The sequence below is a fragment of the Homarus americanus genome, unplaced genomic scaffold (genome assembly GCF_018991925.1).
Source record: "Homarus americanus isolate GMGI-L3 unplaced genomic scaffold, GMGI_Hamer_2.0 scaffold46577, whole genome shotgun sequence".
Taxonomy (NCBI): Eukaryota; Metazoa; Arthropoda; class Malacostraca; order Decapoda; family Nephropidae; genus Homarus; species Homarus americanus.
This window is the reverse complement of record NW_024750770.1, coordinates 1-17,120: the sequence shown is the minus strand read 5'-3', so window position 1 is coordinate 17,120 and position 17,120 is coordinate 1. Positions and strand designations below refer to the sequence as shown.

Here is a 17,120-nt window from a genome sequence, read left to right as displayed (position 1 = left end):
CTCTTAGCACCACTGTTGTCTAGGTTCTCATAGGTTGATAGGAAATCACCCTCTGAGCTGGTGGCAGGAACAGAGAGCCAAACATGTAAAGAAACCACTTTGTTACCGGGTCACATTCTCCTCACTTAAGTGTGATTATTTCCTCCATGTCTAGGCTAACTAACTTTCACTTGCTGGTCTTGCAGTATCAACAAGTGACCAGAACTTCTCTCTTGCTTCGAGTTTTAATTCTTTTTAAAGTTCACTATTTTCTAGCCATTGATTTTAATGGTCTTCTTGCCATAAGTAAAAATAACACCGAGTGGAATGCATTTTGTTGAGACATCAGTTGTCTTGTTACAGTCACCAGTTTGTTGTTAATGCAATGTGTAGTCACTCATGTTGGTGTGGAGTGTTAGGGAAGCTGGAAACTTGTTTAGAGTTGTAACTGGGGAAGAACCTAGAATTTCTGTCTTTGATAACACCTCCAAATCGACAAGCGCTTCTTCAGGAATGATTAATTGAAAAACTAAAATAAAATGTTTGAAATTGTATGTTCATCGTGACTCTCCCAATATGGGATTAAGCACACACAGTTTCGTCTTTATTTGTCCAATTGTATATTGGAATAAATGAATTTCATCTGGAAACCACAATATAATATCTACAAAAATATACCTGAGAACATTCAATCACAAACATTAGCATTACAGTCTTGTATTCTGATTTTCTCATAAGTTTGTATGCAGTACTGTAGTTGCAAAATCTTCGTATTCGTGATACAGTACAATATAATAATTCATTAGTCTAAGTACACTTGTAGGAGTCCACTTTTGCAACATGATCTGTACACACGACCAAAAAAGTATCTGTGCACATTGGGTACGATGATTTCTTAAATGATCACTACACCCGTGTCACAACATTACCACCACCATGATCCACACTACACATTGTTCACAAGATTAATCTCTTTTATTCTGGTGTGACTATAATAATACTATGGATAAAACAGGAAATGTTCTTGGCAAATGATATAACATTTTGCAATGTTGTATCGATTGCTTCATGCAAAATGTGTGCAGATACTTTTATGACCATGTGTACGTTCGCTCTGTTTTTGTGACCGTTTATGTAGTCGATAAGAGACGAATCTGTCTTTATACAGGTATTCATACTCTCGCACATATGCATACTCCTTACATAATAGGTTCAATTTATATTCAATATCTGTATTAATGTCATACACCACAGTAGTGATAGTCTCTACATTTGTTGAGATACAGCTCTTGCCTTTTCACAACATCCATTAGTATAGTACAGTAATTCCCTGCCCTTGAAACATCCATAGTAAATGAAGCCAGGGGTTCCCTTACAACCCGACACAGTGACATTGGTTGTGTATATTGCCATTGGTACTGTGTTGATCAAATTCCTCATAAATGGAAACAAACATTTAGAAGCAATTGAATTCAGGTTCCCCGACATCCTTAAAATGATGTGTCACATTAACTTTAAAAATGGCAAAGGGAAAAAAATACCTAGAAGTCTCCACACGTTATAATGAAACTTACAGATAAACCCTCACAAATTCTGGCACAAGTTATTAGGAAGTTATAACATAAACCTTTATGAACTTTGGGACGAGTCTTCACATGTTTTAGGATAAACCCTCATGAATTCTGAAGTAAGCTGTCACAAGTCTTACGGGTGTTTGAAATATCCTCTATGGGACGATGAGTCACTCCAACACTTGGGGAAATTTATCACGACCTCTTTGAAGAGCCATTACGAGTGCAGGACGAGCCGACGCGACACGACTGTTGTTCCTCCTCTTCACTGTCCGAGAACTCTATCTCATGGGGCTGTCCTGGCTTGACCGTGTCACCTCCCTTCTCCTCCCACTCGCTGAAGGAGCCACGGTAGATCCTGCAGGAGATGGTAAAGTTATGCTTGATATCCTAAGGTCAAATTAAAAGAAGGACGTTTGGTACTGTTTTCTGAGAAATATTTGTATATCGTGATAAAGAAATTTACCTCATCTACTAGTAAGAAGCTTCGCTGCACACCATTATTATTTGTATATAACACTATAATTAAAAGCCTTTGTTTATCACGAGAAAATTTTCCTATCCATGACTTACCATATTTGACCAACAAAAAATATATTTTTGTACAGTTTTCAAAACTTGACTAAAAATCAGCCTCGACTACCAAGGAATGACCATGCATATTAACACACACGCAGTCGCGCACACACGAGCAGTCATGAACAGGCACAAGTAGTCAAACACACATATTCACACACTGCAGTCACACACACACATGCAGACACACACACAGATGCATGCACGCACGCACGCACGCACGCACGCACGCACACACACACACACACACACACACACACACACACACACACACACACACTCACACTAACACTAACACTATATAATCCATAGACGTGTCTCCAGTAACTAACCATTACATAAAAAGATTCTTTTATCGACTCTACTCTTCAGTTATCATCTACATCACACAATCAACGTCTCTCACCACAATAACCATATCTTGCTCAGAGAAGTTTTGTATTAGTTGATGTAGCTGTTTACCTGTGCCGCTTGAACCCCTTGGCCTGGAGTAGGTCACAGGCCGTCTTGGAGCGGACACCCGTCTTGCAGCACACCACAAGCGACTCGTCCGGTCCAGGCTTGTCGAAACCATACCTCGCCTTGAAGGTCGTCTCATCCAGCCCACACGCATATTTGATTTCCGTCACTGTAATGGGAAAATCCATCTTACTCATATTACCTTAACTGATGTTCATAATTGATACTCTCTAACAACTCTATAAGGTACTCTACTGGTATATAAACTCTTTTAAGAAATGATTTATTGTATAGAATTTACATTGATACACCGAAGATGTGTCTGTGTACATTATCATTCTTCTTTTATTTTGATCTAAAAGTTTCTTAAGAGGTTTGATGAAGATGAACATTTATCTAGTGGATCGAGTTGCTTAGGATACAATGGGAGGCTCGACTAGTACCTGGGATGCAATAGGATCCTCAAACAGTACCTGGGATACAGTAGGATCCTCAAACAGTACCTGGGATACAGTAGGATCCTCAAACAGTACCTGGGATACAGTGGGATCCTCAAACAGTACCTGGGATACAGTAGGATCCTCAAACAGTACCTGGGATACAGTGGGATCCTCAAACAGTACCTGGGATACAGTAGGATCCTCAAACAGTACCTGGGATACAGTAGGATCCTCAAACAGTACCTGGGATACAGTGGGATCCTCAAACAGTACCTGGGATACAGTAGGATCCTCAAACAGTACCTGGGATACAGTAGGATCCTCAAACAGTACCTGGGATACAGTAGGATCCTCAAACAGTACCTGGGATACCTCAAACAGTACCTGGGATACAGTGGGATCCTCAAACAGTACCTGGGATACCCTCAAACAGTACCTGGGATACAGTAGGATCCTCAAACAGTACCTGGGATACAGTGGGATCCTCAAACAGTACCTGGGGATCCTCAAACAGTACCTGGGATACCCTCAAACAGTACCTGGGATACAGTCCTCAAACAGTACCTGGGATACAGTATGTAATACCCTCAAACAGATACCCGTTATACAGTCATCCTCAAACAGTACCTGCAGAGGATCCTCAAACAGGGATACCCTGTACCTGGGATACAGTAGGATCCTCAAACAGTACCTGGGATACAGTAGGATCCTCAAACAGTACCTGGGATACAGTGGGATCCTCAAACAGTACCTGGAATACAGTAGGATCCTCAAACAGTACCTGGGATACAGTGGGATCCTCAAACAGTACCTGGGATACAGTAGGATCCTCAAACAGTACCTGGGATACAGTAGGATCCTCAAACAGTACCTGGGATACAGTGGGATCCTGGGATCTGACCATCAGCCTGTAACTCGTTGCGATTCCGGACGTCGATGACCGTTACATCATCGAGATGCGAGGACAGCTCATCGTACGTGATCTCTGTCGGATAAACAAGATACTCAGTTACACAAAATTACGTAAAGAATAATGAAACCACACCAAAACTGAATGAATAACAAAATGTATTATGAAGAAATCGATAAAGTATGTACGAAGTCGAGGGCAATGAGGAATAATTTGAACTGCATTATGGGTACTTAATCTCAATAAATTTTTAAAGTATTCGTTTAATTTATTTTGATTTTTAAACTTATTAAACTTATTTTATATCAGAGGTCACTAGGTTCCATGTGGCTGTCCATAAATGCGTATAAAAGATCAATACGAACAACTGCATCTTAGACCCTTTTAGTTCCATTATAATTGAGAAATTTATCGACTGGGGAGGAAAACATGTCCTGTTATGATAGACTTTATCCCGTAAGTCTGGTGAAAATAGGAGGATGGTGGCGTAACAGTGGTGAAGTGTTTATCTCTCACTGGTCTTGGGTTCGATTCCCAGCACGAGACAGATGTGAAAAGTGTCATCTAGTGTGACCCAACCAAGCATGACAGGTTTTCTCTGGGTACAATCGGGTTTCCTCCTGTACTAAAACTGGACAAAGAAGGACTAATGCATGAGAAATAATAGCGAACTAAAAAAAATAAACAATCTCCCGGTTTTCTCACTCCGTAAAAACTGTAAATGAAATACTAACAATTATATCACACGGAGCAACACAGTACCAGCTCTCGTGTTATAGTAACGTGTTATTGATTAGTGGTGAACATATTATCATTATCTTCAAAGCTTCGTCATCACGTACGAGATAGTGATAATTAAATGATGTAAACTTTAGAGAATGAGACTAAGGAGACCAGAAGCCGTAGGTGAGTGTTGGTACTTGAGGGAGGCGGTGTAACATTAATGGTTTGGGAGGGAGTTAGTGAATATCATGAGGCGTCTGCAGGGATTGTGCAACACCTGAGGCGCACCTTCCACACACTCAAGGTTATCACTGTCACCACCACCACCGTTGCCAGTATCACCACAACCATATCAACCCCACAACCAACACATCCACCAACATTTCCATCATCACTGTCATCACCACCATCGTCACCATCACTACCATTGTCACCATCACCCCCGCCACATCACCTGATTTTGGGGTATATTTTTTGTGTCGCGGCATCCATCATCACAATAATAATAATATTAATAATAATAATAATAATATTAACAATGATAATAAATAACAATAATAAATACATTTCAAGAGATATTTTCACAACAGTTCTACAAAAACAAGTCGGGGATAATAAAGTGTAACGATACAGTACGTAGTTATGAAAAACACTTAGTACACCTTGGTAAGATCTGCCCCTTCTGCAACTTGGTACATACCGAGTTAGGGGGAGGGATTAATTGGTGTATTTTATTAGATTCTTTACCTTTTGAGGTGGAGAATAGATGGTAGGGAGATAATATAGTGGAAGATTGGGAATAAGAAACAAGGTGGAGTAAACGGAAGAAACAAGAGGGAATAAAAAGAGGAAATATTTTTTAGAGAAATAAAAGAGCGTGAAAATTTACGAAGCTTTATCGCCGCATTTGCCCCTCTCTCCAGCGGATGTAAACAAACCTCAACTTTGTACAGGTGATTGCCGCCAACACACCTAATATTAAAGAGTATGGGAGTTCAATATAGCCTCAGGGTTGCAGGTTTCACAAACACTATCACGCTAACTGGTTTACACCCCCTAAAATGTCACTGCATTAGTTAATTGGACCTTATCGATGAGATCTAACCTTATCGGAGTCGCCCTCTTAACGCTGAAACACATGTTAGTGTGTGCAGGTGACCACTTGTAATGTTGGATAGTATTAATTATGTAAGGTGACACCGATTAATTGGTTTACTCGTTAGGAATGATTAATTAAATCGTGATCTCCAAACCTTTCGTCAATGGTCTTTTGAATCAACATTAAAAATAAATAAAAACAAATGTGAAAAAATAAATCTAGACCATAATATCTAACTTTAAAAATCTGAAAATACAAACCTGAATTAACAACCACTTATAGAAGACAAACACATACATACGGTAGACGAGGTATTCTAATATTAGTTTTCCATAAAATTAGACCTAATTTTGAACATAGAGTAGAAGGAGAGAGACGGGTGTGTGAGGAGAGGTAGCCAATACAGCTCCATTTTATCATGTCCACTGTTGAGGTAATCAGGCGATAAGAGGAGTGAATGTGACGAGAACAACACGGTATGTGAGGCTTATCTGGGGAGGCGACGGCACATGTTTAGGGGGAGGATGAGGACGCGTGACCCCCACGGAACATACCGACAGGGACGAGTGACCAGCCTTCAACATACCCAACCACTATGCTGGACATAGTTAGGAAATTTATAGCTACACATCATTATCTCACGTGTCCTACCGGCACCCTGCCAAGGACACGCTTAGTATGCCGGAGTGTGGGCGGGTGATGGTGTCGTCAGCTACATGTAAACAACGCCCACCTCGCCCACAATACAGACGACACCAGGAAGTCAAGTGACCCAGTGAGTATGTTTAGAGTAAAGATATACACCGCTGGTAATATCATCCTCACCAGCTCATGCATGTGCTGGCGTGATGCTTCAGACTTTTGACAGACATTGATAACCTCCAGGTGTGGGTGAAATAAATTACCAATGTTAATACGCGCCTGTCAGGTCCTAACAATATACAGCAAAAAACAAGGGGGTGTTGCCATCTCGACTAACATTAATATTTTAGTTTGTTGAATATAATCTAATATAGACCATTAGGAACATGCAAATAAAACGTCATTGGGGTGTTACCATTAATCCAGTTCGTGGGGTTTAATCTTTAACAAGTTTAAGTCAACCATTGATAAGAAAGTTTGGATAGTAGACACTGTCTACCTTCTCATGTTTCCTGTTATAGGGTCAGTGTGCGTCATTTCCCTGCCTGGAGGTACCACACATCACCCAGCTGTTAGGACACCCCACCCCCCCCCTCCTCCTCGTCCCACCTCCCCGGGCAGATGAACCAAAACATTGCTCAAGGTTAGCGGCCAGCATACAAAAAAGACAACAACGGACAGAACCCCATTTAACCTAACCTAACCCCATTGGTATGAGCGGGAGGGCTATTTATTGTTATAAGTAGAAGAGCCATCAACCATCTCCAGTGACAAGTTTTATCAGTTATTATTTTCATCTGGTGATATTTTGTCCGTGTATCGCAGAGGCCCCCCAAGTATAATTGTTGAGAATACAGGAACATTGTGACAGGTGGAGGCAAGATGTGTGTGGGGGGGGCGGGGGTATAATTTGTTTATCTTAAGCTCATCTCCCTTAACCCACTCGAGAGGTTATATCGTCTTAATCATCAGTCATATGCTGCCACCGCCCCTAACCGTTAGTGAGTCTGGGGGGAATAATTAGTTATTATATTCACTGCGTATAAAGTCAATTGGTAACATGTTCTCAAGTGGTGTAAAGTTATCACGGGAATATGTAAATGTCAAATTACACTATTTACATTTATTTACAAAATAAATTACATTTATATCAAAGGAGATGGCAAGTTATTGTAAAAGGTTTCACAATTAAATACACTTAGGCTTACCTCCTTGGTCAATCCACTTAGAAATTTGTACGAGTCCACAAGTCTCAACTGTAGTTAGTCACCAGGCCATCTCACCTGGCCAGGGCTGGACAAAGCTGGACTTCATGCCAGTGATGAAAATCTGTACGCTACACTTTACTGCGGCTGAATCCAATTAGAGTAGAGTAACACCTCCATCACAACAACAAACCAGTCTTCGCCTCTCTTGGTCAACAAGTTATCTTCACATTCTCCCACTGTGTGTGTGTGTGTGTTGAATGACAGTAGGTGCGCGTGTATTCGTTTGTTTTATGTATGTGGGTGAGGGGGGGGGGGGAGATGTAAGGATTGGCACCACACTCGGGTATGTGGAGCACCGCGCCTGGCAAGAGGCCATCTCAACAGCGGTATCCTGAGGTAAACCTGAGTCTTGCCACCTAACCTAACCAAACACTTTACAAAATTACAAAGAATAATATAAACAACATATGCTATACGCACCTTAAGGCTGTTGTCACGGCTCTTTACAATATACGAAGCAGTGAGCAGCGACGAGAACAAAGTAACAGTATCTCACGTGTGCTAAACGGCCTCGGGACGTAGGTTGGCAGGCGTCTCCTCTTTGTCACCGCCCAGTACACCAGCGGGAGGAATGTAACAAATTTCTGAAGCTGAAAACGACAGAGTGGAGATGCTTCACCTAACATCGAGGTCATTGCACTTTTTTATAATTTTCGTCACTTATCAGCTTGCTAGTCGTTCGGGCGGCTGGTCTATCCCGTACAGGATGTTTGGTAGTGAGGGTCACACTGGATAACACCCCTCACACGTGTGTCCGGGCCGAGGCTCGAACCCTTGATATATTGGCGAGTTACGCGCGTTACCGATGTATCACCAACAGTTAGGGTGGTAACACTGAGAGTCAGGGGGCCAGGTGGTGGTGGTAACACTGTAAGTGGCTGCTTCATACAACCCCTTCTAGTGACTGCAGTGACACAGAAGGTCGGGGAGCTGTAACACTCACTCTCCAGGTTACGTTACACCACAACATTACCCACACCGTGCCCAGTGTTTAAGGTTGACAGTATTTCAGGGTTTCTCTTTAACAAAGATACAGTAGTTGACGTTATACCAGGCATCCCCCAATGTGTTTATCATTAATAAGGACGTTGACGGTTTGATCAGTGGGTTATGTAGGGAATGTCAATAAAATAGACGCGTGGTGGAGTGTATTGAGGGCAGCGCTCATCAGCTGTCAGGTTTGTTTATTATCCGCAGCAGACTGGTGGCGCCCACTTATGTTGCGGCGGATTTTTAACCCCTTGTAGCGTCCCTTAGTGAAGGAGTTAACTACTAAACGTGAATAAGGCAATTTCATTATGGCATTTTTATTCCACCTGATGATTAAAGGATGTTTAGGTGGAATCTGAAATAAGGGGCAAGTTTTGGCAATGAGCCACGGGTCGATATATACAGTATAATAATTCAAGTAAAGTCGATAATAACTCAGATTGTACCGTTGTCAACATCAGCCATAATGCTATGAATTAATGTTTCCCCACCACTCAGTGCTACGTCAGCCGAGTTTGCCAGCCCGGTGACCTTGCTGGTGATCACAAGGCACAAGCTTTCCAAAGTTTCGTACAGAGGATCTTGAGAGGTCAGGTGCATGAACATCAGATGGAGGATATAAACTGGTGCTTCGTTGAAAACTCGTGTCAAAATAATGTACACGAAATATAGTTTTATCAGGAAACACTAACAAATGGCGCAGAAATTTTTATAGTCGCAGCATTTTCAACTTAAGTCTGCGGTTAATCTTTGAAGCAGAGGCTGAGCAGGAAATTACCCTCAGATTATTTAATTAATTGAAGAGAACTATATAAAATTAACTAGAAGACAGACAGGTTAAAGCATCTTAATTTGCACTCCCTCGAGAGACGTAGTGAGGGGCGATATGATAGAGGTGTATAAATGGAAGTCAGGGCTATACAAAGGTGGTATAACAAAGGAACTCAAACTGTCCAACCAGGAGCGAACTCGTAACAATGGTTTTAAATTGGACAAATTTAGATTTAGGCGCGAAATAGGTAAACATTGGTTTGGAAAAAAGAGTAGTGGACGAGTGGAACAAGTTACCAAACATCATCATTAACTCGAATACGCTGAATAGTTTCAAACATAGGTTGGAAGGATATATGAGCAATAGGGGTTGGGTGTAAATGGGACTGCCCAGTATTTGGTCAAACGGCCCGTTGCAGTTTCCTCCATTCTTCTGTTCTTATTGAGGAGGTTAAGGTGTAGAAGAGCCATGGCTAACTTAACCCACGACAACTAAGGTTGAATACAATCTTTTAAAATCGGGGAAACAGACAAGTTGAGGAAGAATATTTTGACTTGAGTTGAACGAGTGACAAGTGCAGCCATTGTGCCAAATTTAGCATTTTGTCGCGGTCGATACTGTAAACTTCTGATATTTGTGAGGACTTTATCGAGAATTATAACCCTGTACTGTGATGGCTTAAGTGCACATAAACCATCACAGTAAGTTATAATTCTCGATAAATGCTTCACAAACGTCGGGACTTTACAGTATCGGTAGAGGAAACTGCGCTAAATCTGGCAATTTTGATTAGGCAATATCACAGACCTCTGAATTTATCGCAAAGATTACATGTTGTGCGCAGTTGGCCGGGCGCTATAAACACTTCAGCGCATCGCCTTGCACAGGATGTCCAATAAACTAGCTCCGGCAAATTGTAACTTATAAATTGTGTTGCCAGGTACAGGGGAATTTCCTTTTGTGTGTGTGGGTGGGGGGGGGGGCGGTCAACCTTAAAGGGAAAAGTGGGAAAATTAAAATTGGTGAAAATCCAAGGAAAATGGCAATGACGTCAGGGCATTTTGAAAACAGTTCCGAAATATTTCTTAGACAATTCAAGTTTGTGTCGGTCGGCACTCTTACAACCACCATCTCCACCCACAAGGTATTTCATTCTTGCCAATAAGTTGTTAAACTAATCAAGCTCTGTGTCGCGTTGTATTGGCACTATATTAATTGTTTATAATCCCCGCTCCTTTGGTCACCTCAGCCAATCCCATGTCCAGGTCCCTGTGATAGGCTCTGTTTTCATTAATTCGTAATCTATTATATTATCCGTACAATCGTTTGGGCTAAGTTCTCCAAAGAGCCTTTTAAGGTTGTCCTGTATCTGAATAAACAAACAAAACTAAAATATCTTTCTAGACTACAGCTACACATATGAAGATGTTTGGACTAAAGTCTAGACCATCTGTACAAAGTTGACACAACAGCGCTTCCTGCCACCCTGGCGGACAGTTCCCTTCGATATCACAATACTGACATAGCCGCCTAAAAAATTAATTATACAAAGTATTTATCTCGAACACACTGCCAAAGTGAGAGCTCTTGAACACATACACACTCTACAGACTGATGATAATATCACACAGACCATTTACACTGATGGATCTCTTAACACCGCCTGTGGGAGGGGTGGAAGTGCTATTGTTGTGACTCAACCTGACGGTAATATAATTGAGAAAGGAGTTAGAATTAACAACCGGGCATCCACTCTACAAACTGAATTAGTTGCCATACTCAACTATTAAATTCATTGAAACCACTGTTACTGACAGTCTCATCATCACTGACTATCCTCACTACTTACCCTTGGTACCCTCAACTCAAGTTGTCACGCACTTGTCTCTAAAGCCAGACACAAATATGCGTGCCTTGTTGACCGGGGTGTCAAGGTCAAACTGTTGTGGATCCCCTCTCACATAGGCCTCATAAAACATGACAGAGTTGATGCCCTCGCCAAACTCGCGTCTAACAGACACCGTTGAATACAATTTGGGTCTGTCAAAAAGAACCCTTAAAATTGTAATTAGAGAAGAACCTATTGATGAATTTGACGCAAGTAGACAAGTGCAGACAGGCACTAGTCGCTCCATAGTTTACCATGATAAGTGTATCAAATGAAACGTGTATATGGAGCAAGTAACAAGATCACTAGATTACAAGATGTTGTAACCGCTAGATTAAGGTTAGGATACAAGTACCTCTAGCAGTATGTTCCTCAAGCAGATGTAAACAAGGCTAAATATAAAGTGTGTGGCCGGACATATAGCCACACACTTGAACACTACGTCCTCGACTGTGTGAAGATAGAACCTTTTAGGGACAGGTCCAAGCACACTGTGTGTGAAATGGCACAACACTTAAACTTTAATGGCAAGATAGCTGACATCTTAAGATTGTTTCCACTTTTTACACTTATTATCTATATCAGTTCTCATGTATAGAACCAAATACACAATGTGCTTGAATACTTCTCACGCAAATGTGAATAACAAAGTGTGCGGCCAGACATACTGCCTCACACGCCTGTACTCACGCAGTTGTGAATAAGTTACCCTTTATATATAGAACTAAACAAATAATGTAATTGAAATACTGTGTAACATTCAATGCCATAATATCCTGACAACGGGGGTTAATTCTTATGACGCGTTGTAAACTCTACTCTGTAATCCTTTTGCGCTACCGCTCACAGGATGAGTGTGGGGTGCACAATAAAGTGGCCGCTGTAAGGGGGCAAAATAAAAAACCAATCCATTATTTCGAACTCATTGGGATGTTTCAAATATTGGTTAGATGGATATACGAGTAATAAACCTTGGCCGTAAACAGGGCTGCCTAGTGTGAGCTAATAGACCCAGTGTAGTTTCCTTCATTCTTATGTTGTGTTTTTATGCGTGAGCTTATGCCTATGAGAAGCATAAACGTACGCATCTGTGTGTGTGTGTGTATGTATGTACAGTATGTGTGTGTGTGTGTACGTGTACAATGGCACACAAATCAGGTTATAGAGCGCACGGGAAGAAGGTTACAAGTCACACTCGCCTCGACCTGTTCTTCAGTCCCGAGTAAACAGAAGGTGGCAAGTCGTGTGTTATCGCACTGAAGTATGAATGTCCTTCGTAATTTAGGTGATGTTATATTTAAATCAATGCCGGATGTTTTTCTAATAATATATAGATAATTGGTACAGACGTCTCTCACCAGTAGTACTAGATAATGGCCGATCCCTCCCTTCACCACTATACCCTCCCTCCCTCCCTTCACCACTATACCCTCCCTCACTTACCAGCACTACCCTCACTCCCTCCCTTACAACCACTATACCCTCCCTCCCTCCTCACCACTATACCCTCCCTCACTTACCAGCACTACCCTCCTCCCTCCTTACCCACTATACCCTCCCTCCTCCACCACTATACCCTCCTCCTCCCTCCCCACCACTATACTCCCTCCCTCCCTCCTCCACCACTATACCCTCCCTCCTCCCCTCCACCACTATACCCTCCCTCCCCTTACCCTCCCCTCCTCCAGCACTATACCCACCCTTCCTTACAACCACTATACCCTCCCTCCACCACTATACCCACCCTCCCTTACAACCACTATACCCTCCCTCCTCCTCCACCACCACTATACCCTCCCTCCCTCCACCACTATACCCTCCCTCCTCCACCACTATCCTCCCCTCCCTCCACCACTATACCCTCCTCCCTTACCAGCACTATACCCTCCCTCCCTCCCTTACCACCACTATACCCTCCCTCCCTTACCACCACTATACCCTCCCCTTACCACCACTATACCCTCCCTCCTTACCACCACTATACCCTCCCCTCCTCCTACCCTCCCTACCACTATACCCTCCCCCCTTACCACCTATACCCCCCTCCTTACCACCACTATACCCTCCCTCCCACCACCACCACCACTATACCTCCTCCTCCACCACTATACCTCCCCTCACCACCACTATACCCTCCCTCCTTACCAGCACTATACCCCTCCTTACCAGCACTATACCCTCCCTCGACCACTATACCCTCCCTCCCTTACCAGCACTATACCCTCCCTCCTTCCCTCCTTACCACCACTACCCTCCTCCCTCCCTTACCACCACTATACCCACCCTCCTTACCACCACTATGCCCTCCCTCCCTCCACCACTATACCCTCCTCCTTTATCACCACTGTACCCTCCCTCCTTACCACCACTATACCCTCCTCCTTTATCACCACTGTACCCTCCTCCCTTACCACCACTATACCCTCCCTCCCTTACCACCACTATACCCTCCCTCCCTTACCACCACTATACCCTCCCTCCCTTACCACCACTGTACCCTCCCTCCCTTACCACCACTATACCCTCCCTCCTTTATCACCACTATACCCCCCCTCCCCAATGTTTATCTCCGACAGTATGCAGTATATCTAGTACACGGAAGACAGAGCTGAGCCGAGCCGAACTGGACCTAACCAGAAGTATTTGTTCACACACTACTAGTCAAGTCAACTTGGAGCTCCCGGAAACAGTATTGTACGAGTCTCCTCACTTAATGTTTCCTCGGGCGTTTATAGAAAACTTTATATTCTAGGACATAACTTTTTGACTCCATACAATAAACAAACTTATTTACATAGAACATTCTCTTTGAGTGTCTAAAATTCATACAAACACCTCCCCAATAATACACATACAGCCAAGAGATAGCAGGGGTTTATCTCAACAGGTGTACAGTAGCTGACAGGACCATTGTCACGCGCACACACTTACCACTGTTCTCTCTCCCTTCCCTCACATCACTGTCAAAACTTGTGCCCGCGAGGCATTTCCAGGACACAGATCCGCAGAACAAATGCTTTCCCGAATTCAGGACATTGACATAGTCTAAATATGGTAGCCTCTTATGTGCTCATTATTGCAGTAACAAAAGTGGCAGTTTGTCCCAAGGTTTGGTTACAAAAATACAATTCCATTAAGTAATCTTATCACACCTTGGGTAAGAAGGTCACCTGTATGACAAGTACTGAAATCTTTACTGGTATTAATGATTTTTAAGAATCGTTTTCACTCTGAACTTGGTATTCAATTTCAGAATCAGATAATTCCCAAATACATTACATGTCCCAGGAGTGTTCTTATTAATAAACGATATGATAATTTTCACGCTGCCATAATTTGTTACTCGCCAGGTAACTGTTTAACCTGGGTTGTGTTTACCAATAAGTTTATTTATTGTGAGTCATGTTTACCAAGGTTATGTTCAGAGTTGTCCACCACGAGTTCTCGCATAATGAATACTATCAAGATTTCTGTTTACAAAGGCAAACGGGTTTGTTTGTTTCCTGACAGGTGTTTACATTACTGTAGTGCCAGAGGTAGACGGGGCCACCACGAGGCTGTGACGTAAAAACGAAAGTGACAGCACCTGCAGCGTCACTGGGCCAGAGTTCTCAATGGTTGGTGTGATGAAGTTTTCTTGCAAGTGCGGATCTAAGACCGCACATAATTAATTAGCTCAAACTGTAGCATAAAGAGACATCCAAAATGGCCTTCTCATTATACGATAATTCTACACTGACTAAACATTATGATTTTATAGGGGCAGGGAGCTACCTGAATCTGGTTCCTTGGCTCAATTACTCTCGCTTTACTTTTCCCTTAACTGATGATGATTGTATTTAATTGCCTCAAAGTTGCAACAGAAATGGGCTTCAGAAGTGGTCAGACCAGACGTGTTCTCTCATCCCGTTGTATAGTGGAGATTGAGAATGTATTGTGATTTGATACTCCAGACCCTGTTCTTGCTGATCAGTCATTCACACAGTCATAAGAACATACGAATGGAGGAAACTGCAGCGGGCCTATTGGCCCATACTGGGCAGTCCCGTTTACACCCAACCTGTGTTTGAAGCTATTCAGCGTATTCGAGTTAATGATGATATTTGGTAACTTGTTCCACTCATCCACTACTGTTTCCAAACCAGTGTTTACCTACTTCACGCCCAAATCTAAATTTGTCTAATTTAAAACCATTGTTACGAGTTCGCTCCTGGTTGGATAGTTTGAGTACCTTTGTAATGTCCCCTTTGTTTAGCCCTGCCTTCCACTTATACACCTCTATCAGGTCGCCCCTCGCTCTACGTCTCTCGAGGGAGTGCAAATTAAGATGCTAAAAAATACCTCTGGCACAAATGATCCACACTAGTGAAATGATCGAAGGCTCAGTTCAGTCGAGATAAGTCGTAACTCGTGTCTCCAAACGGCCATCAATCAAGTCCGTCGTTACACTACCAATACCCATTCATTCATAAATAGTAATAATAATACTGCGACGCTGCCGTTTGGAGGCACGGGTTACCACAGCGGGTACCACAAGAACTACCCTACCGGTGTATTAAACTGATCAAAAATAAAACGAGGACGTAACTTGTTTTTTCTAAGGTTAAAAAAGTCATCATTATTATAAGAGACTGTTTGAGATCATCCTACCTTTATGAGGACACTCCATGACGGCTGCTGCTATTGCGTGGGTCTACTGTACACCGCCACGAGCCAGCGACGCATTCACCACCAACCTCCGCCGACCACTGCCACCACCTGACTGTGAGTTGACTCCGTTACCCCGTTATCCTGAACAGCCCTGAGCCTCCACCTCACACGCCGCTGTTCACTTGTTTAAGGCGACTTTAACATATTTGCCTGATTGTTTACTTTCGTTCTTTTTAGTTACAAAGACTTTTGGTTGAAGCAAGTCTAATTAGGGAAATGAATTCTATAAACCTTAGTGATGGTCAGTATAAAACTGATGTTACATAAATTTATTTGCCAGTGGCCCAAGGAAGATAGATGATTAGTGGGTCTCGTGTTTTTGACCTGACTTTACCTAAGCTATTGTTACGTCGCCCATTTTTCATAAGCTCTTCTTTCGTTTGTGGTGGGGGTGGTGGATGGATTTGTGTATCCCATGGTTTTGACCTGACCTAATATGTAAGGTCCCTGTTGAAGCCCAGTACTGAACTGTTCTCGACTCTACTGCTTGAGCTGATAGTCTGTTCCATAGAACTTAAGCTCTCTGCGGAATGTAGGAAAAATTGGCACAGGAAGAAAGGGCACGGAAAAATGGCAAGAGGAAAATAAGGCACAGGAAAAATGGCATAATCATCAGACTAGGAAAAAATTGCACATTAATTTTTATTTTTATTTTTTTGCTAAATTTTTTTAACGTTCGTTACTGAAACTTACTTAGTTATATCAACGTCATAACGTAAAACATGACCTCACGTGAGGTGACCTAGCACAATGTACCCACAGCGGAAGAACTCACTTTAAACTGCTAGGGGAACATGTGAGCACGGGGTTGGAGGAGACTGCAGTGGGAGCGGGTAAACAAAGTGACAGGTTACAGGGAAATAGTGTTAGGAATGATGACGAAACTAAATTAGACGGAGTTAAAACCTAAACGCGACAAAGATAGGACTCGGAACACGACAACTTTAATGTCTACTACGCAAACAAAACGGACTAAATTAGGGCCTTGGTATGTACCGAAAAAATAGATACACTAGCATTCACCGAAACCTGGATCAACCTAGACTCACGTGAGTTACCGGTCGAATACCAAATTGCAGGTTACAAATTATTC

General features: G+C 42.5%; 1 protein-coding gene across 1 annotated transcript; it reads right to left on the bottom strand.

Annotated features, from left to right (window-relative positions):
* Positions 1-514: 514 nt before the first annotated feature.
* On the bottom strand, positions 515-16,074 carry LOC121854187 (rhodanese domain-containing protein CG4456-like). Its single transcript, XM_042348673.1, has 4 exons — positions 15,968-16,074; positions 3,897-4,010; positions 2,589-2,754; positions 515-1,908 (listed from the first exon to the last, which is right to left on the bottom strand). The coding sequence occupies exons 1-4, from the start codon at positions 15,984-15,986 to the stop codon at positions 1,746-1,748; spliced, it is 462 nt and encodes a 153-aa protein (XP_042204607.1). The 5' UTR covers positions 15,987-16,074; the 3' UTR covers positions 515-1,745.
* Between the last annotated feature and the right edge of the window lie 1,046 nt (positions 16,075-17,120).